The sequence below is a fragment of the Salvelinus sp. IW2-2015 genome, linkage group LG15 (assembly GCF_002910315.2).
Source record: "Salvelinus sp. IW2-2015 linkage group LG15, ASM291031v2, whole genome shotgun sequence".
NCBI lineage: Eukaryota > Metazoa > Chordata > Actinopteri > Salmoniformes > Salmonidae > Salvelinus > Salvelinus sp. IW2-2015.
In genome coordinates, this window is record NC_036855.1 from 15,703,253 (window position 1) to 15,727,450 (window position 24,198).

Sequence of the window (24,198 nt, forward strand, 5' to 3'; positions counted from 1 at the left end):
GGCCTCAGTAAAAAGATATCCTGGTCAAATTAGCTTCAGTAAAAAGGTATCCTGGTCAAAATAGCCGCAGTAAAAAGGTATCCTGGTCAAAATGGCCTCAGTAAAAAGGTTTACTGGTCAAAATGGCCTCATTAAAAAGGTATCCTGGTCAAATTGGCCTCATTAAAAAGGTATACTGGTCAAAATATGCCTCAGTTAAAAACAAGCCTTTGAGACAGCGTGACTGAAGGATTCTGAGGTGCTCCCGACAGGACAAGCCAATAGGATCAGGTTTCCTCTAGCTTTCTCCTGGGACTGGAAGGCAAAAATTCCTGTTTCATAAGCCACAAAAAATCACTATAATTTAGGTAATTGTTTTTTATTTTCTTGTGACATGGAAAGAGAGATGTTGGGGGTAAGACAGGGGAGCGGAGCATACCTGAAACAGTGTTGTACCATCTTACAATATGAATGACTTTTCCAGTGTGCTCTGAATGAATGATTAAGCCATTTGAGCACACCTACCTTGTAGAATCTGAATGTGAAATAAAGGCAGCTATTGTCTGAGCATCGCTCACCCCCAGGGTCCTCACAGTTACCGGGCTTCCCAGCTATCTCACACACTCTCTCAGTCCAAACCAGCAATTAGCCGCCCAAATCAAACCCGGCGGTCAGGACTAATTGTTTCTAACAGGTCTTTGTAAAAGGCCATGCTGTTTCTCATTCAGGTCAACTCTCTGGCTCCTTGTGTGTCAGATGAGGAGGACATCGTTCCACCCGGGAGATAAGCCAGTTTTTTTATGCCTCAAAGTAGACTTAATTTTCACCTTCCTTTCACGGTTCAGGTGCAATTGTGTATTGAGGCAGTCAGAATCTGTGGTGGGAGGGTTGGGTGAGGGATACAGTACCTCACAGGATGTCATTCATTGGCGGCTTCCTCCTTTGTTGGACTTTGAAAAAAAAATCCTGTATACTTCTTTTCATGACTCTGAAAACTGTTGAGACTTGAAATACATGTCTTCCAAAGTGTCATACATTTCTCAGTGTTTGATAAAAAGTACTGTATGCAAATTTTGGTTCGATTTAATTTTGTTATTTTAAGTAGGAATCGTCATTTCAAGCCACATTTCCCTCACTATCTGCCTATAAGACCTATAAGATAGCAGGATATGTTAGACTGGAGTTGGACTGTTCTTGGAGACTAGAGCAGGACCGTTCTTGGAGATTGGAGTAGGACCGTTCTTGGAGATTTGAATAGGACCGTTCTTGGAGATTGGAGTAGGATCGTTTTTGGAGATTGGAGTAGGACAGTTCTTGGAGATTGGAGTAGGACCGTTCTTGGAGATTGGAGTAGGACTGTTCTTGGAGATTGGAGTAGGACTGTTCTTGGAGATTGGAGTAGGACCGTTCTTGGAGATTGGAGTAGGACTGTTCTTGGAGATTGGAGTAGGACCGTTCTTGGAGATGGGAGTAGGACCGTTCTTGGAGATGGGAGTTGGACCGTTCTTGGAGATTGGAGTAGGACCATTCTTGGAGATTGGAGTAGGACCGTTCTTGGAGATTGGAGTAGGAGCGTTCTTGGAGATGGGAGTAGGACTGTTCTTGCAGCATGTGGTACGTTGATTTGCCCTAGGATTGACATGTCAAAACATAACATGTGTTAACCTTTCATAATTGTCATGTAGGTAGTATGTCGGGTGTCGCCATGCATATTCATTTTTATCTGTATGATTTCTCAGTGTCTCTCTAAGATAATAAATTATGCAGTTGACATATCCAGACAAAAATATATGTTTGACTTTGAATGTGACTTAACTAAACATGTTAAGGAGGGAAAGGCATTTATGTATCAAAGTGATAGCTAGTGTAAAGACAAACATTGCTAGGGCAGGTCCCTATGTACCATTTCAAATAGCTGTCGGCAGCCTGCCTAAGAAGGTGCCCCTCAGAGCGGCTTCTGGTTTAATTGGAGTGTGACAGGGTACACTGGGAACTATGGGGGGCCCAGTGATGGACAGGCTGAGTTTGCCCCTGCTGTGGACCCCTCTGTCTGCAGCTCAATATGACAGCCCAACCCAGAAGGAGAGAGAGAGACAGAGGGAGAGGGAGAGGAGAGGGAGAGAGAGAGAGAGAGAGAGAGCGCCGAGAGAGAGAGAGAGAGAGAGAGAGAGCGGGAGTGGAAGTGAAGAAACAGAGGGAGTGGTGAGGAAAGGAGACATTTTCTCTGGAATGTTGAAAGGTATCAGAACTGACATGCAAACATAGCCATTCTCAAATCTCTGGCTTTATCTCTGTGCCTGTTGACTAGTCGTCCTGCATCTGTTGATATGTATCATCTGAACCCCAGCAGCACCTTGGAAAGAGGTGCATCTCTCTGCCTCTGCACCTACGCTGTTACTTTAACAAGAGGAAGAAATGGTTAGCTGTCTGTCACGTTAACAGAATGGTCCACTCTGTTGTCGTTATGGTGGCCTACATGAACATTCTTCTTTGGTTGGTTGAAAGTAATGACTTGGTGTTACAGCAAAAGGGCTTTTCATTTTATTATTGATAAAGGGTCATTTCAAATGGGGAAAAACGGAACGTGATTCATAGTTTTCAATAGCTCCTAAATCTGTGCTGCTGTGACAGGAATTTCAATCATATTTGTCATATAAAAATTGCCATTTACTTAGTATTGTCATTAGAGCTGGGTGATATGGACAAAAATCCATATCGCGATAAATTCTGAATTGATGCGATAATGATATAGGACGATATCCGTTTATAACATTAATGTGCACCACTACTAGTTTGATGGTTGTAGTCATTAATTTTCCCAATAACAATCACCCATATTAGAAAACTTATTTCATTTCAAACTTCACATTTCTCTAGTTTAGGCTACTTATCATAATAAACGATATCAGCAAAATGCCAGTGATAAGTGATCGGTATGGTTGTGTTTCTACTTTCTACCGTTCATTATACTTCACACATCGATTGCAAAATAAAAACACAGTAAATGGACAGTGCTTTGACACAGGGATGCAAAACTCCTGTCTTAATGAACTACAGTAAGAACTGTGACATTCATTAATGGTATTCTGTGTCAAATTTTTATGTGAAAGCGACAAATGTGTTCCCAGCTTATTGAGGGGTCCGTCCTGTAGTGACTTGCTGGGAGACAGGGCCTCGATGCTGGGCTGTGCAGGTGAGTGGAAACAGGAGCTGCACTTGTGTTTTTGTAAAGTTGAAGTGCTGTCTTTGGAAGTGTCCTGTTACGCTGCTCCCTATGTGACCCTCTGACCCTCCCCCTGCATCAAAGTTAAGCCAATTACTTCCATTACTTTAGTGTGACATTGTCAATGGAATTGTAAGCTATTGATTTGCTTTGCCTACTGAGACCTGTTTTCCAAGCAGCAGACCATCTGAATGATTTAAAAAAAATCTCTGATATAAAACGTTGCTTAAATCTTTTTTCCGTTTCTGTCATGACTGCGACTCTCAACTTCACCAGCTTGAGTAAAGACTTCAGAAGAACTGGACATTTGATAAGAAATCTTACAATCATGCATAAATATATATAATTAAGTAATGATTTTACTTTTGGGAGGGATATTGTGCAGGATTTGTATTCCCTCACTTTGAATGCAGAAATCCTGATGATGAGCAATAATGAGCTTGACTATGAAAGTCAATTGAACTTTTACTAATGAGGTTGAAACTATCGCCTGAAAGGACATGAAAGGACACACTCGCACCACCACACACACTCCCCCCAACACACATTCTGGCAGCGGCCTTCAACTCCTCTTTAAGGCCATGTGTCACCAGCCGATGTTTGACATTGTCATTATGTCTGTGAAATATGTGACTGACTGATGGAGGACTGACTAGGGGGCTATAAGCACTCGTCCACAGAACTACAGACCAGTCAGGGGAAGCAGGCCTGCCCTGGGTTCAGAGATGCAGTGTTAGATTGGATGTGAAGAGGCCTTTGAGAGGGACACAGGGCTAAGAGTAAAGATATGTGAGGAGAGATTGAAGGGGGTCAACGGAAGCCCTTTCAGAGGTCACAGGCAGGTAAGACACAGCATGGCTGACCTAGGATAGTTTGGTTCTCATGGCCAGTGACCAGTGGGATGACATGTGACCTCTAGACAGGGATATTTCAGGGGTCAGTGTCAGATATGGTCTGAATTTCCTCAGCTATTGTGACATTAAACTGCTTCAACTCAGCTGGTTGAAATAATGTCGTTACAACCATTTTACAACCACAATTCTTGACTGTAATGACACCATTTCAATAAGTTTTGCAAGCTGGGAAGAGATCATTGGAGGTGATGAGGTAGGAGATAATGAGGGGTCTTTGCTCATCGGACACACAGACAATTATTTGATGTAGATGGGCTTTTTAAGTCTACTGCCTAGAGTCACACCAACAGAGAGAGAATAGCCTTCTACTCCCATGGCAACTGAGTCATGGAAGTGTGACTGAAATACCAAGCGTGTTGTTGTGTCACAGCCTGGTTTGGGTGTCGCCAGTCAGGGAGTTGTAGGGCACCACTTGTCTTGCTGGTGGGGTGAGAGAAAATAGAAAATTCCTTTGTGAAGTGCAGTCGTTGGTGATCAGGTGTGAACTGCAGAGCGGAGATCAGAGGAGGAGGGGGTGGAGGGAGCAGACAGCTGCTCCAGCCCCAGTCAGCACTCCACCAAGCCACACACCAGCTGGGGTTGGGGCCCACAGTCAGGCAGCTACTGGAGGGCTCACGGCAGCAGACAGAACCAGTTTGGATGCAAGGCAGCAGATGGAAAAAAAGCAAGGCGGGGAACCTCAGTCATTCGCCCATACTTGCACATTCATAATTACAGAATGTGATGTTCGGAATTAGTCTGATAAATCAATGAAAAGCATGTTCATGACGTCATTCTACTTGTATGTGAACCATCATAGCATGCTCCACATTAAAACATGCATCAGTCATGATTGTCTATCTGCAAACAGTTTCAATCAAATTGCAAACAGTTTCAATAAAATTGCAAACAGTTTCAATCAAATTGCAATCAAATCTTATTTTTGATAGACTGACACTAGATCGAGTGACTTACTACACGTACAGTATGTCCTGTTCTGTACAGGAAGTTGTTGAGACACACAAAACATTTTATGCAATCACTGGGAGATGACTGACAGCTTTGCTAAACTGTATCCAGGGGTGCAATATTCAACACTCCCCCCATGTTATTTTGCCCCGGCTGTTTGGAATGTATCAACAAGTTCACAAATCATGATGTCAAAAAAGCAGATGCATGTTTTGCTTATAATTTGCACAAGGTACAAAAACCAATACGGTGAATGTTCACCTATAACTCAGAATCAATTTTTTGCACATTTTCATTGCGTTATTAGCACTATTTCAACATTAAAATGTACAATATTAAATGACATGTTGTTGAGGGGCTAGAGCAGGGTTGCACTGGTCAGGTCCTCAGGGGTTATTGCTGCTGTCAGTTGACGTTTATGCTTCCTAGGGTCTTATTTGCAGCTAGGCAACCATGTGTGTACTACAGTCAATTCGTGACAATGTATCCAATAGTGGCTGGGGTGACCCAGCAGGACTACAGTCCTTGAGGATTGGTGTTGTGCCTCATCAACTAGAGGGAAATGTATATCATCAGCAGTTGATCCCTCTCAAAGATGAAATATTTTCATCATAATTAAGTATTCTCCTGCTTTTAATTAAACCTCTCTGGGATATGGCCAATAGCCAGGGAAAATGTAGAGCGCCAAATTCAAAAAAATGATATAAAATCAAACTTTCATTAAATCACACATGTAAGATACCAAATTAAAGCTACACTCGTTGTGAATCCAGCCAACATGTCAGATTTCAAAAAGGCTTTTCGGCGAAAGCATAAGATGCTATTATCTGATGATAGCACAACAGTAAACAAAGAGAGTAGCATATTTCAACACTGCAGGCACGACACAAAACGCAGAAATAAAATATAAATCATGCCTTACCTTTGACGTGATTCTTTTGTTGGCACTCCAATATGTCCAATAAACATCACAAATGGTCCTTTTGTTCGATTAATTCCGTCCATATATATCCAAATTGTCCATTTATTTGGCACGTTTGATCCAGAAAAAAACAGCTTCCAATTTGCACAACGTCACTACAAAATATCTMAAAAATTACCTCTAAACTTTGCCAAAACATTTCAAACTACTTTTGTAATACAACTTAAGGTATTTGTAAACGTTAATAATCGATCAAATTGAAGACGGGTCTATCTGTTTTCAATACAGGAGATCAACAAACTAACGCTACTTTTCGAGTCTTGCGCAACTCTCAAACAGTACACATGACGTTACAMTGTTTCCAGATGACCTTACTTCTTCATTGCACAAAGGAATAACCTCAACCTATTTCCAAAGACTGGTGACATCCAGTGGAAGTGGTAGGAACTGAAAACAGCGTGATTAGAAATCCAGTATCCCAATGAAACCTCATTGAACAGACAGTGACCTAAAAAAAAAGAAGAAATGTATGGTTAGTCCTCGGGGTTTTGCCTGCTACATAAGTTCTGTTATACTTACAGACATGATTCAAACAGTTTTAGAAACTTCAGAGTGTTTTCTATCCACATCTACTAATAATATGCATATCTTATATTCTGGGGATGAGTAGAAGGAAGTTGAAATTGGGCACGCTATTTATCCAAAAGTGAAAATGCTGCCCCCTATCCTAGAGAAGTTTTAAAACAAAGGACATGGTTTACTTTGAAAACAACATTTATATTATAATGTTATATTGTTAAAGGAATCAACTACCTATGATACATGTATACTAGTGTTCTATCCTTCCTCTGCTACAACAAGGAGGATTTCTAAAAGATCCCCCTACAAAATTTCTCAGGGAATATACTCAGCAATTCAGTGTTGGCCCAGTGACATCAGTGGCATATGCCTGAAGTCTTTGCTGTCAACTGAAGATAAAATAAATCTTAAAAAGGCCTTTCAGTGAGTCCTTGAAACCCCAAACCAGTCAAACATAATGGCCTAATGTGTCCTTGGGGATCAGGAGGTCACCTGTTCCTGGATGCATAAATAATTTCTAATAAATGGCTATTTTTCCTAATGCCAGTGTTTAGAGGTCACATTGTTTGCATGTTGTTTTTCTGCAGTCTCTCGTCTCCGAAGTCTCTCGTCTCCGTTTTCTTACTGCCACGTGAGACGTGAGGAGTCTGGGATTTGCTCTGCTGAGCCTGAAAAAAACTGTTGAATAATACATTTGATCATTTTTATTTTTAATGACTCATGATTTTCCTGAATTTCTCCAACGATTCATAAATACTGTCTATGACTGTCAAAGACTGAGGGACAGACTCAAAGTATCTCCGTAAAAATGAATGCAATTTTCAAACAAGGACATTTTTATGAAGGTATTGGAACAGCTGCTACCAATACTGTGTTGGCAGTAACTTCATCAAATGTTCCTTAATGTTGTCCTTTTTCTAAATGTTGGACCTTCAAAGCACTTGATCTATGCCACATTAACAACAGTGACTATCTTCAGAAAGTGATAGGGCTTCAACGTGACCTTGTGCCTAACCCTGTTACACATGTGCCTTGAGCATGTTCATTGCTCTGTGACATTTTGCTCCTTAAAAATAACACAGATGCTCTGACGTCCTCGGCAGGCCTGTCTGATTCCAGCCATTGGAATTGGACAGTGTCCGGCTATTTTCATTGCCTCTCTGTGAATCGCTCTTGTCTGAGTCACTCTATTAGTTTTGAAGCCTGACATGTTACCAGCTTCTTGATCTTGTCAGATGAAGCAGTCAAACCCTGTCTGCAAATGGTGGGTGTTAATCGTGGATCAACAACTCGGGTTTCACCTGTTGAGCATCCCATTTTAGATATATATACAGTACCAGTCAAAAGTTTGGAAACACCTACTCATTCAAGGGTTTTTCTTCATTTTTACTATTTTGTACATTGTAGAATTATAGTGAAGACATCAAAACGATTAAATAAAATATATGGAATCATGTAGTAACCAAAAAAGTGTTAAACAAATCAAAATATATTTTAGATTTTAGATGTTTCAAAGTAGCCACCCTTTGCCTTGATTCAGCTTTGCACACTCTTGGCATTCTCTCAACCAGCTTCACCTGGAATGTTTTTCCAACAGTCTTAATCACTTGTTGGCTGCTTTTCCTTCACTCTGTGGTCCAACTCATCCCAAGCCATCTCTATTGGGTTGAGGTCAGGTGATTGTGGAGGCCAGTTCATCTGATGCAGCACTCCATCACTCTCCTTCTTGGTCAAATAGCCTTTACACAGCCTGGAGGTGTGTTGGGTCACTGTCTTGTTAAAAAACAAATGATAGTCCCACTAAGCACAAACCAGATGGGATGGTGTATCGCTGCAGAATTCTGTGGTAGCCATGCTGGTTAAGTGTGCCTTGAATTCTAAATAAATCACTGACAGTGTCACCAGAAAAGCACCGCCACACCATCACACCTCCTCCCCCATGCTTCACGGTGGGAACCACACATGTGGAGATCATCCGTTCCCCTACTCTGCGTCTCACAAAGACACAGCGGTTGGAACCAAAAATTTCAAATTTGGACTCATCAGACCAAACGACTTCCACCATTCTAATGTCCATTGCTCGTGTTTCTTGGCCCAAGCAAGTCTCTTCTTCTTATTTGTCTCCTTTAGTAGTGGTTTCTTTGCAGCAATTCGACCATGAAGGCCTGATTCACACGTCTCCTCTGAACAGTTGATGTGTCTGTTACTTGAACTCTGTGAAGCATTTATTTGGGCTGCAATTTCTGAGGCTGGTAACTCTAATGAACGTATCCTCTGCAGCAGAGGTAACTCTGGGTCTTCCTTTCCTGTCACGGTCCTCATGAGAGCCAGTTTCATCTTAGCACTTGATGGTTTTTGCGACTGCACTTGAATAAACTTTCAAAGTTCTTGAAATGATTCGCATTGACTGACCTTCATGTCTTAAAGTAATGATGGACTTCTCGTTTCTCTTTGCTTATTTGAGCTGTTCTTGCCATAATATGGACTTGGTCTTTTACCAAATACGGCTATCTTCTGTATACCACCCCTATCTTGTCACAACACAACTGATTGGCTGAAACGCACTAGGAAGGAAATAAATTCCACAAATTAACTTTTAACAAGGCAAACCTGTTAATTGAAATGCATTCCAGGTGACTACCAGGTCATGAAGCTGGTTGAGAGAATGCCAAGAGTGTGTAAAGCTGTCATCAAGGCAAAGGGTTGCTACTTTTAAGAATCCCAAATACAAAATATATTTTGATTTGTTTAACACTTTTTTGGTTACTACATGATTCCATATGTTTTATTTCATACTTCTGATATCTTCACAATTATTCTACAATGTAGAAAATAATAAAAATTAAGAAAAACCCTTGAATGAGTAGGTGTGTCCAAACTTTTGACTGGTACTGTATATTTTTATTATATGGTGTTTTGACTAGGCCTGTACTGTGTCTTCCAATACTAGCAAATGCACTTACTCTAATATAGCAGCATACATCATATTTTGATGTGCTGGCAATAACTGTGGACCCATTCAAATTCTGTGTGCGCGTGTGTGCGCGTGTGTGTGTGCGAAGGGTTGTAGGCCAAGGCTCATTACAGATAAAGGGGGTGGGGAAACTAGTTCAAATTTATTGCCTGTGTCAGCTGTGTCAAATTTGGCAAGCTCAAATGGTCAGCTTGCAAATGGTTGGGGTATACGTAGGGGTCAGAGGCCTTTCTAATATCCACAAATCTGTACATTTTGAGCACACACTACATGTATAAATAAAAACATAGGATTAATGGAATTAGATTAAAGTTAATTACGTTAGTAAAATGTTGATACATTTTGACAAATGTCTCATCATTTATCTCTCACGTCTGAGTATGACAGCTCTAGAAAAAGTCCTCACTAACAGAACATTCTATAAGAGGCAAGTATGTATGTTCTGTCATACAGGCGATGGACAACCAGCGCAATGGCGAGAGCCCTCCTATAAGTCTATGGAGTCCTCTTATCAGAGCACTGCGGAGTGACCTTATAGCAGGGGTTTGGGTGGCATGAGTGGAGGTGCTCCACTGCTGTGCAAGCATCCACAGTGGCAATCCACAGATATTCTCCAAGCTCATCTTCTGAAACAATCTGAGTTTTTATCATTCATAAAGAGGACCACCCACTTTCTAAACCTTTGCCTCTATTTTTGCAGGGTCAGAAAAGAGTGTCCAGTTGTTCTTTATGGTGGAGATCTTTACGATGTAGTTGGAGCTGTTGGGAGACCACCAATCGTCCTTTCACTTGTTACTGGAGGTACAGTAGCTCTGAACTATACTGGATCAAGATTGTCATGTGTTGACGAAGTTACTCAAAATAATAAGTAATTACATGTAGTGATACTGTATAGTGAGGGTTTAAAGCTGTCCATAACTTTATGCAGGCAGCCTTTGATCAGCTGGTAGCAAAACATGAATTGATTTGAGGTAGGTAGAAAACATGGTCATTGCATGACGAGGAATAACGTTTTCACATCTGATTTGTCCGATTTTGGGAGACAAGTTATGCTCTACGGTGGTCTCTGTTTAAAAATGGGTGTGTCTATACATTTACAATCACATATGATCAGTTTCACATTGAAGCATGACACTTGAGTCAGATCTATCTGCCCACCTGTCATGGGTTTCTGCCGTTCCACCCAAGTCTTTTTAAAAAGTCACCCCCCTCTCTCTCTCTCCTGAGGTTCAAAGAATTCTGTACCTTTTCTGTGGGTGGCTGTAGGTGCCTGCTTTTCAGTGAAAGTCTGGTTATTTCCATCACAGCTTTAGCGCCAGTAAAGCCAGTGGAGACATGAATAAATAAGATCAGGTTGCAAGGCCTCAGATCTCACCGTCACTTTGTAAACTGAAGTGGGGGTGTGTGTTGGGGGGGGTAGACGAGCGGCATTTCATGAAGCCACTTCTCTTTTTTTCATTATACATCCCACTCCCAAAAAATATTGCTGACACCAGAGCAAGGCAGCCTGCTGGAGATGAATTCCACAGTGATGAGGCTAGCTACTGCAAAAGCTCTCTCTCCCTTCAGCCACTCCCCAAATTTCTGCTAGTTAGCTCCTAAAATTGAGCTAAACATCCCACGCTGCCGTGTTTCTACGTATAGCAGTATGTAATAACCCTTTTGAACCACAGTCATATTCATCACCCACTATACTAGTATATAAATAGAAAATACTAGAGACATGAAACATTAAGGATGGCAATGTCTTCAAAACTACTTGTGATGAGCATCCGAAAATGTGCATTTTATGCGTGAAAAGTCAATGGGTGGGGTGGACTAGTGGTGGTGCACAAGGTGCACCTGTATAATGATCATACTGTTTAATCAGCTTCTTGATATGCCACACCTGTCAGATTCTTTAAAAAGTGTATATTTGAATTTTACAAGAAGACTAAGCTGAAGACAGGATCAAATATCAACAGATGCCTGACAAACATTCTTTGAAGAAGCAAATAGATTTTCCAGGTGATGTGATGTCTATTACTGCTGCATAAGAAATKGTGGTTTATTTTTGTATTGCTGTATATGCATCTATATGTATACATACAAATGTGTTTGGAGAATGTTTCCTTACTCTCAAATCATGAATGTTACCTTGCTTGTCTGCAACTTAGTTTTTTTGTTTTTTTTACACAAAAAAACGTTGTTTGTTGTTGGATTATGTCAGAGACTACAGCTTGGGCAACGCAACTTGATGGATGGACTGACTGACCACTTTTAAGAAGTGACATTAACCTAAGCCCAAGCAAGTGGAATCAACTGCTACGAAGTCTGTCAGTGGCTACCAATGCCTGTCACACATTCAGCAGAATGAGTTGTCAGAGATGCTTAACTGCTGTTGCTACAACTTGTCAGAGATGCTTAACTTCTGGCTGAACAGAGGGCCAGTGATGTGAGCGGTGGACGATGTAAACACTGGGACTTGCTAAATTCTTGCACAGAGCCCACATTACACAATGTTGTGTTTGAATGTACCCTTTAATGTAGAACATTTTATTTAAACTATAACAGTGCAAGGTTTTCCAATTGTGAAACTCGTCTCTGGCAATCTGTGCTACTAGGTATAAGAATATTTGTAGTTAATGTGCTGTATTGGATATCAGTGTAACTAAAGAAATAAAGAAATTCTAATATAATTTTATATAACATTAATTACAACTCATGCATTGCACTGAAACAATAAATTGTGCAATTATCAAAGTCTCTCAGAGACATCACCATAACCTCGATGACGACTTTGACACTGGTGAAGGCCTAGACAAAAATAGACCTTAATTCAATGAATGCCAGTTTAACCAGCGAAAAATAAGAATCCTGTTAACATCAGTTAGTCATCAATTAGTGACGTTGATTAGGCTACTACACATAGGCTTATCTCACCAGACTACCGTTGCATCATGACGAAACAGCCTATTGTTAAAATGATTTGTTTTACACATTAGCTGAACGTGTGAGCAGTAAACTGCTGGAATGGAAAAGCGATGGAGTGTTTGGCACATCATTGCCACACCCCTCCAAGTGACATTAGGCTACTCACTTATGAATACCGTGATTAATTATGATCTCAATGCATTATAACATAGTTGATAAAACGCATTTATATCCGTCACGAGAGAGATGAAAAACAAGATGTAGGGTTAAATTAAAGCTTTTCTTGTAACCCAATCAGTCTTTTTATCTCTTGTGTATTTCATAAAATTATACAAACATACGAAGTTCATGCTGATATGCATACTGAATGTTGGTTCATTTGTCGTTAATTGCGTAGGCTAATAATATGCGTAATATTGTGCGTAAAACATACCCAAAGTACATTCATTACCATCTGCACCAGGGAACTACAAAACCTTTTGCCCCAATTTTTTCCACTTTACAGTCAACTGTGCCCTGCCCACCCACAATACAAAACCTCCAACTCCCAACTCGTGGGAGGGACCTGCCTTTCAACATTTAACCACTGCCCAGCAAGAGGCCAAGACGCGCTGAGTAAGAGGGCTTTTTAAACGTGTAATTACTTGGGGCTATATCGTGGCTACATTGCGATACAGTACCTATGAGTGACACTTTTCTTCCCTTGAAATAAACATCCAAATGGCAATAACTAATAGTTTTTCCTGTGGACTTTGGAAGTTTGACTCTAAAATGTATGATGGATCTCGGTGACTCTCTTGGTTGCAAACTTTTTGGATACTCTCAGGAAGACTTTCACACTTCAACACACATGCAGTAACTGGAGTATATGATTTTCCCCATATGCGTACCATGATGTGTTTCTCATATGAATTTATGAAGAAGGTGTTTCACATCTGAAAGTTGGTGTGTGAATGGAATAAAACTCACAAACTAACAAGAGACACGGAGTGGACAGGTCAAGCGGATGCGAGGGAACTCTTGGATTATTTTGGATCCGTTGGGAATATTAGGCTACTTGCTCTCTGTGAAGAAAAACATTTGCGATTGGATGAAAGAATGTATGGAATAAATCAGCGCTGTATTTACATGTAAGAAGACTACCATTTGAAACATTCTTATCAAAACAGATTACATTGTTGGTGATAATGTTTTATTTATTGTGATTTTATTTTGCAGATCTTTTCATTTCTTCGTGTTGTGGTGCCATGCTCAGGTAAACCCTCTTCCATAGTTCCTCACAGATTGCAGATTGATTCCTCGCAGATTGTATAGACAGTTTGGGGCGGCAGGTAGCCTAGTGGTTAGACCATTGGGCCAATAACCGAAAGGTTGCTAAATCGAATCCCCGAGCTGTCAAGGTACCAATCTGTCTTTCTGCCCCTGAACAAGGCAGTTAGCYCACTGTTCCTAGGCCGTCATTGCAAATAAGAATTTGTTCTTAACAGACTTGCCTAGTTAAATAGATAAAAATATATAGGCATCTCCCACTGGGCACAGACGTCAGCAGTTCAAAGTCTAGTTTTGATTAACATTTGGTTTAGGTGATGTGAAATCAACCAAAATATCACCATGTTACTTTTATTCAGTGAGGCTCTCAGGCGGTGGTTGGTTTATTTTAGAAAAAAAATAGAGGTTAGAAGAAAATTCTATATGTGATTTTATGTTTCCCTTTTGCATAAAAAGGGGGAGAATCACCCGTCTCCTAATTTTAACCAGTATGTGATGGAGCAGGGCGCAATGACGGACCAGCTTAGCCGGCGACAGGTCAGGGTTTATCAACTATACAGCCGGACCAGCGGGAAGCACGTCCAGATACAGGGCAAGAGGGTCGCCGCTACTGCTGAGGACGGCAACAATTACGGTAAGTTCTTCCCATGACACAATGGTGGCTGCATTTGGGCAAAGTATCTGTTTTCAACCAGTCGGACCCATGCATACAAGTCTAAAGTCTTATTAATGGTTTTTAATGAGGACTGCATTTGTAATGAGCTGTCTGTCTATGAAGAGGTGTGCAGGGCTAGCCTAGGCTACTTGCCCACCTATTGCTGGCCCGACCCTCTGTGGGGCTGTATGTTCATTTAGCCTGCCTACTGTATCTAAACCCTTGTCTGGCGAATCAGGCCAAGTCTTTTGTCCTGGTCCAATACACATTCCAGTTGTTAAACCTAATTAACCAGGGGGTAAATCAATTGACCCATAGGACAACTGCAATTGGGATTTGTTGTATTCCACTTCCATTACTTTTGTCTTCAAACATGATTAATGATAACACTTAATTAATCAGCGCAATGGTTTGTTAATGTGTCTCAAACCTGAAACACATAATATCTCACATAGGCTGTTGTGATGGTCTCTCTCCAGTGAATGTCAGTTAATTTTAGGATCTCCTTTTGCATAATATTTTTTTTTGTAGGCCAATAGATGGCAGACAGTTTATTTTTGGCGTTATACAGGTTTGTATTATTCCACTTGCATAAAGGATTTTGAATATGATATAGGGAGTGTCCAAAATACACTTGTTATGTAGTGAATTTACATAGGCCTAGTGGATTTATCACACCATTTTCATGTGGATATTTGTGTGGATGTTGTAGCACGTCTCTTTGTAGAGACTGACACCTTTGGCAGTCGGGTTCGGATCAAAGGGGCAGAGAGTGGACGCTACCTCTGTATGAACCGGAAGGGGAAACTGGTTGGAAAGGTATGATATCAAATCCACATCACTTTCAAAGTTGTAAGAATTCCAGCGTGCTTGTTTCCTAGTTGGTCATTATGTATAATGAACAAAAATATAAACGCAACAGGCAACAATTTCAACAAGTTTACTGACTTATAGTTCATATTAGGAAATCAGTCAATTGAAATAAACTCATTAGGCTCAAATCTATGGATATCACAATTGGGCAGGGGTGCAGCCATGGATGGGTTTGGGAGGGCATAGGCCCACCCACTGGGGAGCCAGGCCCAGCCAATCAGAATGAGGTTTTCCCCACAAAAGGGCTTTATTATGGACAGAAATACTCCTCAGTTTCATCAGCTGTCCGGGTGGCTGGTCTCAGACGATCCCGCAGGTGAATAAAGCAGGATGTGGAGGCCCTGGGCTGGCGTGGTTACACGTGGTTTGCGGTTGTGAGGCCGGTTGGACGTACTGCCAAATTCTCTAAAACGATGTTGGAGGCAGCTTATGGTCAAGAAATTAATCTAAAATTCTCTGGCAACAGCTCTGGTGGACATTCCTGCAGTCAGCATGCCACACTCCCTCAAAACTTGAGATATCTGTGGCAACATGTGTGACAAAACTGCACATTGTAGAGTGGCTTTTTATTGTCCCCAGCACAAGGTGCACTTGTGTAATGATCATGCTGTTTAATCAGCTTCTTGATATGCCACGCTTGTCAGGTGGATGGATTATCTTGGCAAAGGAGAAATGCTCACTAACAGGGATGTAAACAAATGTGTGCACAAATGCACAAATTTGAGAGAAATAAGCTTTTTGTGCRCATGGAACATTTCTGGGATCTTTTATTTCAGCTCATGAAACATGGGACCAACACTTTACATGTTGCGTTTATATTCACCTGCAGGATCGTCTGAGACCAGTGTTCATTATATTTGTTATTGTAAATAAACAAATAGAAAATAATTTAAAGAGTTTGGTTCGCTAAACAGAGAAACTGCAATAAAACTGATGTACACTACCATTCAAAAGTTTGGGGTCACTTAGAAATGTCCTTGTTTTTGAAAGAAAAACACATTTTTTTGTCCATTAAAATAACATCAAATTGATCAGAAATACAGTGTAGACATTGTTAATGTTGTAAATGACTATTGTAGCTGGAAACGGCTGATTTGTAATGGAATATCTATATAGGTGTACAGAGGCCAATTATCAGTAACCATCACTCCTGTGTGGTAACCATCACTCCAATGGCACGTTGTGTTAGCTAATCCAAGTTTATAATTTTAAAAGGCTAACTGATCATTAGAAAATCCTTTTGCAATTATGCTAGCACAGCTGAAAACTGTTGTTCTGATTAAAGAAGCAATAAAACTGGCCTTCTTTTGACTAGTTGAGTATCTGGAGCATCAGCATTTGTGGGTTCGATTACAGGCTCAAAATGACCAGAAACAAAAAACATTCTTCTGAAACTCATCAGTCTATTCTTGTTCTGAGAAATTAAGGCTATTCCATGCGAGAAATTGCCAAGAAACTGAAGATCTCGTACAACGCTGTGTACTACTCCCTTCACAGAACAGCGCAAACTGGCTCTAACCAGAATAGAAAGAGGAGTGGGAGGCCCTGGTGCACAACTGAGCAAGAGAACAAATACATTAGTGTCTAGTTTGAGAAACAGATGCTTCAAGTCCTCAACTGGTAGCTTCATTAAATAGTATCCGCAAAACACCAGTCTCAACGTCAATAGTGAAGAGGCGACTCCRGGATGCTGGCCTTCTAGGCAGAGTTGCAAAGAAAAAGCCATATCTCAGACTGACCAATAAATAACAAAGATTAAGATGGGCAAAATAACACAGACACTGGACAGAGGAACTATTTTAATGGACAAAACATGTGCTTTTCTTTCAAAAACAAGGACATTTCTAAGTGACCCCAAACTTTTGAACGGTAGTGTATATTTACTAAAATTGTATTTGTCACATGCGCCAAATACAACAGGTGTAGTAGACTACCGTGAAATGCTCGATTTTGAGCCCTTTCCCACAATGCAGAGTTAAAAAGTAAGAAAAATATGAGATATACGTGACTTATATTGTGTTATAATGGTACTTATTTGTAATGTCATTCATTAGCCTGGATAGGGTCGGTGACAGAGAGACAACCCAACTTGTATTTCATGTAGCATTACAGTTTCAAGGCATGGGAGAAACTCTCCTCACTCCATTTGGTGGTTGGTCAGGAGTCAACCCTCCACTTCTTGAATGGAAATAGAAAATATGTATTCAGTGTTGTCTGCTTGCCATGAGAAATAAAGGGTTTCATCTCGCATGATCTTTTTCATCTGTCATCATCATTTTAAAAGATTAGGTTCTGGTTTAATCTAGTGACTAAATAAATGTAGATAACGGGTGTAGCTTTCTAGTGGTTCCTCTCTTCTGAAAACCTTAGGTTGGAGAGGAATAGTTTGCTAATACTTCTCACAACTCCGACAATATAGTTATCGTTGTGTGATTTGGATATCCTGCTAATAATTCGTACTTATTTTAAATACATTCTCCACTATTCCTAGTTTACTCTTAGTTTATTGGCTGTACTGATACAGTATGTGGTGTCTTCATTGGAGTTTTAACGAAACTGTCTCAAAATGTAGATACAATGGGTTTGACCTTGTCGTGTAGGCTACTATTTGGCTTGTCTTGTACACATTGTTTGCATTTGTTTGTAATTGTTAATAGTCTTTTCTGTGTTTCATTACAATATTGAAGTATTCAATTTTGTTTGGAGCGTGGAAATTAATAGATAGCAGTGTAGTTCAGAGGGAAATACTGTATAAGTAGCCTAATCAGATGTTGTTTTAATATGCCTTCTAGTAGTGGTGCTAAACTGTGTATGTGCCTATAAACTTGGATTTGACTTAGTCTTTCCTCTCTCTCATCCTTTCAACAGCCTGATGGCAGAAGCAGGGATTGTATCTTCACAGAGATTGTTCTGGAGAACAATTACACTGCCTTCCAGAATGCCAAGTATGAGGGTTGGTATGTGGCTTTCACCAGGAAAGGGAGGCCCATTAAAGCCTCCAAGACGAGGGAGAACCAGAGAGAGGTCCATTTCATCAAGAGGCTACACAAGGGCCCACTACCTTTCCCCAACATGGACAGAATCAAACAATTTGAGTTTATCAGTTTTCCACCCACCCGTCGAGCGAAACGGAACAGGAAATCACAGACTGCTGCCTAGTACAGAACAAATCGGACTATTATTGAGGAAAGTTTTATTTTTGTATGTTTTTAATATGTGAAGATACTTAAAATGCGAAAAAGTCTAAAGTAATTTAGTTGTAAAATGATCCCATGTAAGAGAGTAAATGAGATTTATGTATATATTTAATATGACAGTGTGTATGTATGTGTTTTCTTTTGCTTTTAGATTGGTCCCGTGACAGAGTGGGTAGAGGATAGGTACATTAATAAACATGTTCAGCTTGGTTATCACAAAACTTAAGCGTGACAAATGCAACATTTTACCTTTAGATCATCTCTCTCATATGATATGACTGCTTTCTTGGTACTAGTGCTGAAATTGATTTCTAAGTTAAGAAAACCTCTTCAGAAATGTACAGGAAGTAGTAATGTTCTTGTTTCACAGATCAGTGTGCACAACCAGTGCATACATTTTTTAATCCAGTATAAGAATCTGTAGCCAAGTGGTATAACATTCTAACGAACAGCTATGCCAAGACATGATTCATTGCTCAGGTATGATTCTTTAAATCAGGGGTGTCAAACTCATTCCATGGAGTGCCGAATGTCTGCGGGTTTTTGGTTTTTCCTTTTAATTAAGACCTAGAAAACCAGGTGAGGGGAGTTCCTTATTAATTAGTGACTTTAATTCATCAATCAAGTACAAGGGTGAAGCAAAAATCTGCAGACACTCTGCCCTCTGTGGAAGGAGTTTGACACGTGCTTTAAATCATCCACCTACCAATATGTAGCCTAGCTACTGTACTTATAGTCAGAAATATGAAATCATTTGCTTACTATCAAAGTGAGACGTACCTATTATACTTACTCAATTCCATGCTACTAATTCTGTTGCTTAGCCCTACTGTTTTGTACAATTATGTAAATGCTTCATTCAACAACACCAATCAAACTAACTCCTAACGCCATTCATTTTCTGTGTAGGATGAACTTGTCATGATTCCAAATGATTAATCACATGGATTTATGACACTGTTATGACAGATCAAAAATTATATTGCCACTAAGCCCTTTATCAAGGAATAGGCCAATAATATTGTGGAGATTATCACTTGTAATGAACTTGGCAAGGAAGTAAGACATGGATATTACAATTAATTATCATTAATAGCAAGAGATGTGATCTTTTGTGTATTTAATATTCATTTGATCTATTTTCAACCTGATGACAGATTCTTTTTTTAGGAAAACCATTTGTCAATGTAGTCCTATGAAAGCAACAATCTGAATGACCCCACTGGAGGTGCTGATCCATTCATCCCTCACATCTGTCTTTTATTCAATCATCATCAAAAGCCAGATAAGAGCATCCATTTCCAATACTGGGGTTTGTGTAATGCTATTATAGGGACATTTTCCCACCATCCTTTCATAATAGTGCTTAAATTAGCCTGCTGACACATTCAAATGTAACTCAATGGAGTAGGTATCCTAATTGCAGTGTTTCCCCCCCCTAACTAGTGGTATACACTGAGTGTACCAGACATTAGGAACACATTCCTAATATTGACTTGGAAGCCCCCTCTCAGAACAGCCTCAATTCGTTGGGGGCATGTACTCTACAAGGTGTCGAAAGCGTTCCACAGGGATGCTGGCCCATATTGACTCCAATGCTTCCCACAGTTGTGTCAAGTTGGCTGGATGTCCTCTGGGAGGTGGACCTGTCTTGATACACACGGGAAACAGTGTATTCTTGACCTGTGTTCCTGGCACCTACTACCATACCCCGTTCAAAAGCACTTTTGTCTTGCCCATTCACCCTTTGAAAGGCACACATACACAATACATGTCTCAATTGTCAAGGCWAAAAATCCTTCTTTAACTTGTCTCCTCCCCTTTATCTATACTGATTGAAGTGGATTTAACAAGTAACATCAATAAGGGATCATAGCTTTTACCTGGTCAGTCTTTTTAAAATGTTTTTCTTCTGCTAATACTGGGATGATTGAAGTGGAGTAACAGTTCACTCTAGTGGTTATCATTGTATACTGCAACGGTAATTGTGCCCCATTGGGCTGATCAAGTCATTTTTGTTTGGTTCAGGTTTTTTGGTAGGATAACCCAATAACCACATCAGAATAAACTGACCCTGGACCTGCACTTGCTGTGTTAGAAATGCTACCACCATGAAAAGCTACAACCGTGTGACAAACGGAAACACGACTGTAAAGAGTTTCTCAATAGACCCCTTTCTGTATTTACAAACATTGCCACACAAGGGCGATCTGTGTAAATTGGTGGAGGACAAGTCAATGTGCGGGGGTGCCTGTTAGTCGAGGTAATTTGTAAATGTAGGTAGGAGTGAATTAACTAATAAACAGCAAGTAGCAGCAGTGTACAAAACAAATGGGGGGGGGGGGTCAATTTAAAATAGTCTGGTGGCCATTTAATTAATTGTTCAGCAGTCTTATGGCTTGAGGGTAGAAGCTGTTAAGGAGCGTTTTGGTCCTAGACTTGGCGCTCCGTTACCTCCTGCCGTGTGGTAGCAGAGAAAACAGTCTATGACTTGGGTGACTGGAGTCTGACAATTTTTGGGGCTTTCCTCTGACACCGCCTATGTCCTGGATGGCAGGAAGCTTGGCCCCAGTGACGTCCCGGGCAGTACGAACTACCCTCTGTAGCACCTTGCGGTCAGATGTCGAGCAGTTGCCATACCAGGCAGTGATGCAACCAGTCAGGATGCTCTCGATGGTGTAGCTGTAGACCTTTTTGAGGATCTGGGGACCAATGCCAAATATTTTCAGTCTCCTGAGGGGGAAAAGCTGTTTTCGTGCCCTCTTCACGACTGTCTTTSTGTGTTTGTACCATGTTAGTTTGTTGGTGATGTGGACACCAAGGAACTTGAAACTCTCAACCCGTTCCACTACAGCCCTATCCGATGAGAATGGGGCCTGTTCGGCCCACCTTTTCCTGTAGTCCACGATCAGCTCCTTTGTCTTGCTCACATGGAGGGAGAGGTTGTTGTCCTGGCATCACAATTCCAGGTTTCTGACCTCCTTCCTATAGGCTGTCTCATCGTTGTCGGTGTTCAGGCCTACCAATGTTGTGTCGTCAGCAAACTTCATGATGGTGTTGGAGTCGTGTTTAGCCACGCAGTCATGGGTGAACAGGGAGTACAGGATGGGACTAAGTACACAACCCTGAAGGGCCCCCGTGTTGAGGATCAGCAAGGCAGACGTGTTGTTGCCTACTCTTACCACCTGGGGSCGGCTCGTCAGGAAGTCCAGGATCCAGTTGCAGAAGGAAGTGTTAAGTCCCAGGGTCCTTAGCTTAGTGATGAGCTTTGTGAGAACTATGGTGTTGAATGCTGAGCTGTAGTCATTGAACAGCATTCTCACAAACAGTTGAAGTCATAAGTTTACATACACTTAGGTTGGAGTCAGTAAAACTCGTTTTTCAACCACTCCACACATTTCTTGTTAACAAACTATAGTTTTGGCAGGTCAGTTACGACATCTACTTTGTGCATGACACAAGTAATTTTTCCAACAATTGTTGACATACAGATTATTTCACTTATAATTCACTGTATCACAATTTCAGTGGGTCAGAAGTTTACATACACTAAGTTGACTGTGCCTTTAAACAGCTTGGAAATTCCAGAAAATGATGTCATGGCTTTAGAAGCTTCTGATAGGCTAATTGACATCATGAGTCAATTGGAGGTGTACCTGTGCATGTATTTCAAGGCCAACCTTCAAACTCAGTGCCTCTTTGCTTGACATCATGGGAAAATCAAAAGAAATCAGCCAAGACCTCAGAAAAAACATTGTAGACCTCCACAAGTCTGGTTCATCCTTGGGAGCAATTTCCAAACGCCTGAAGGTACCACGTTCATCTGTACAAACAATAGTACGCAAGTATAAACACCATGGGACCACGCAGCCGTCATACCGCTCAGGAAGGAGCGGTATGTCTCCTAGAGATGAACGTACTTTGGTGCGAAAAGTGCAAATCAATCCCAGAACAATAGCAAAGGACCTTGTGAAGATGCTGGAGGAAACGGGTACAAAAGTATCTATATCCACAGTAAAACGAGTCCTATGTCAACATAACCTGAAAGGCTGCTCAGCAAGGAAGAAGCCACTGCTCCAAAACCGYCATAAAAAAAGCCAGACTACAGTTTGCAACTGCATATGGGGACAAAGAGTGTACTTTTTGGAGAAATGTCCTCTGGTCTGATGAAACAAAAATAGAACTGTTTGGCCATATTGACCATCCTGGTAATCCATCTGGCCCTGTAGCTTTGTGAATGTTGACCTGTATAAAGGTCTTGCTCACATTGGCTACCGAGAGCTTTGTCACACAGTCTTCCAGAACAGCTKGTGCTCTCGTGCATGCTTCAGTGTTGCTTGCCTCGAAGCGAGCATAAAAGGCATTTAGCTCGTCTGGTAGGCYCGCGTCACTGGGAAGCTCGCATATGGGTTTCCCTTTGTAGTCCGTAATAGTTTTCAAGCTCTGACACATCAGATGAGCGCCGGTGTAGTAGGATTCAATCTTAATCCCGTATTGACACTTTGTTTGTTTGATGGTTCGTCTGAGGGCATAGCGAGATTTTTATAAGCGTCCGGATTAGTGTCCCGCTCCTTGAAAGCGTTAGCTCTAGCCTTTAGCTCGATGCAGATGCTGCCTGTAATTCATGGATTCTGAATGGGATATCGCTCCCACAGTACGGTCACTGTGGGAACGACGTAGTCGATGCATTTATTGATAAAGCCGATGACTAAGGTGGTTTGCTCCTCAATGCCATTCGATCGAATCCCAGAACATATTCCTGTCTCTGCTAGCAGAACAGTCCTGTGTGGTACAAGGTGTAGTTCCTATAGAAMGCCAGCAAAAAAACACTATTATTTACATGTTGCTTATGAGTGCATTTSACACTACTTTTGGATTATAATTGGATTTTACGGCTCGTATGAATGCCCTGCTTAATATAATGTTTGTGTCATCATCGCAAATGCATTATACTCAAAAAACACTCAACAAGTAAAATTACTCTTTGGCTAGCTTTTGCTACAGCCTAACDCAATGAGCAATAGCATTCTAGCTAAAAACGGCTGCATCCAAAATAGTTATTTTGCAAAGATCACAACCAAATATAATCTTAGCGACTGTTCAAGCAAGAATCCATCATAATTGTTACCGTATGAGAACCCCAAAACGTTATTTTGTTTAGAAGTAATAAAAACGTACATCTAGGCTATGTTGAACGTGCGCAGATGGCGATGGCCAAGAGTCAAACGCATCTGTGCGTGACGTCTGTGTGTCAACTGCTGGAAAAGGGTCTGTAGCAGTCCACAACATGGTTAAGTCTCATTTACCTAATGCATTTACTGATGAGCCAATCGGGAGAAAGGATTGAGGTTGGATGATTGGTTGGAAAGCTGCAGACGAGAAAGTTAGCGGAAGTGGATGCTGTGTTCGAATCAAGCATTACATCGAGGAAAGTCGGTGAAGATGAATGTCTGAAAGGACAACAGACCGGAACAAAAAGGAAATTGTCTAAAATTGGAGTGAGGATACGTGTATGAATGATAATTAATCGCTTCTTGTTGGGATGCGTTTGTTGAGTAAGGATGCATTTGTGGGAAACCAGTTTGAGGTGTAGAAARTATTGAAGTTCTATTATGTGCTGGGAAAAGAGGGGTCTGTCAGATTGACCAGGACTGGTCTTATTTTGATTAAGTGTATTTCTGAAAAACAGAGGAAGATTGCACTGCACCTCAAAAGAATCCGAACAACAGAAGTTTTGGGTTTTGAACTTCGG

General features: G+C 40.9%; 1 protein-coding gene across 1 annotated transcript; it reads left to right on the forward strand.

The window, feature by feature from the left end:
- Positions 1-13,042: 13,042 nt before the first annotated feature.
- On the forward strand, positions 13,043-18,648 carry fgf17 (fibroblast growth factor 17). Its single transcript, XM_024001686.3, has 5 exons — positions 13,043-13,582; positions 13,671-13,707; positions 14,178-14,355; positions 15,089-15,195; positions 18,118-18,648. The coding sequence occupies exons 1-5, from the start codon at positions 13,551-13,553 to the stop codon at positions 18,406-18,408; spliced, it is 645 nt and encodes a 214-aa protein (XP_023857454.1). The 5' UTR covers positions 13,043-13,550; the 3' UTR covers positions 18,409-18,648.
- The last annotated feature ends 5,550 nt before the right edge of the window (positions 18,649-24,198 follow it).

Excerpts from the sequence above, each read along its gene's own strand:
- fgf17 (XM_024001686.3), top strand. The coding sequence starts at position 13,551 with ATGTATGGAATAAATCAGCGCTGTATTTACAT. Across the intron at positions 14,356-15,088 it reads TGAGGACGGCAACAATTACG|CACGTCTCTTTGTAGAGACT; the intron begins GTAAGTTCTTCC and ends TGGATGTTGTAG. Across the intron at positions 15,196-18,117 it reads AGGGGAAACTGGTTGGAAAG|CCTGATGGCAGAAGCAGGGA; the intron begins GTATGATATCAA and ends TCCTTTCAACAG.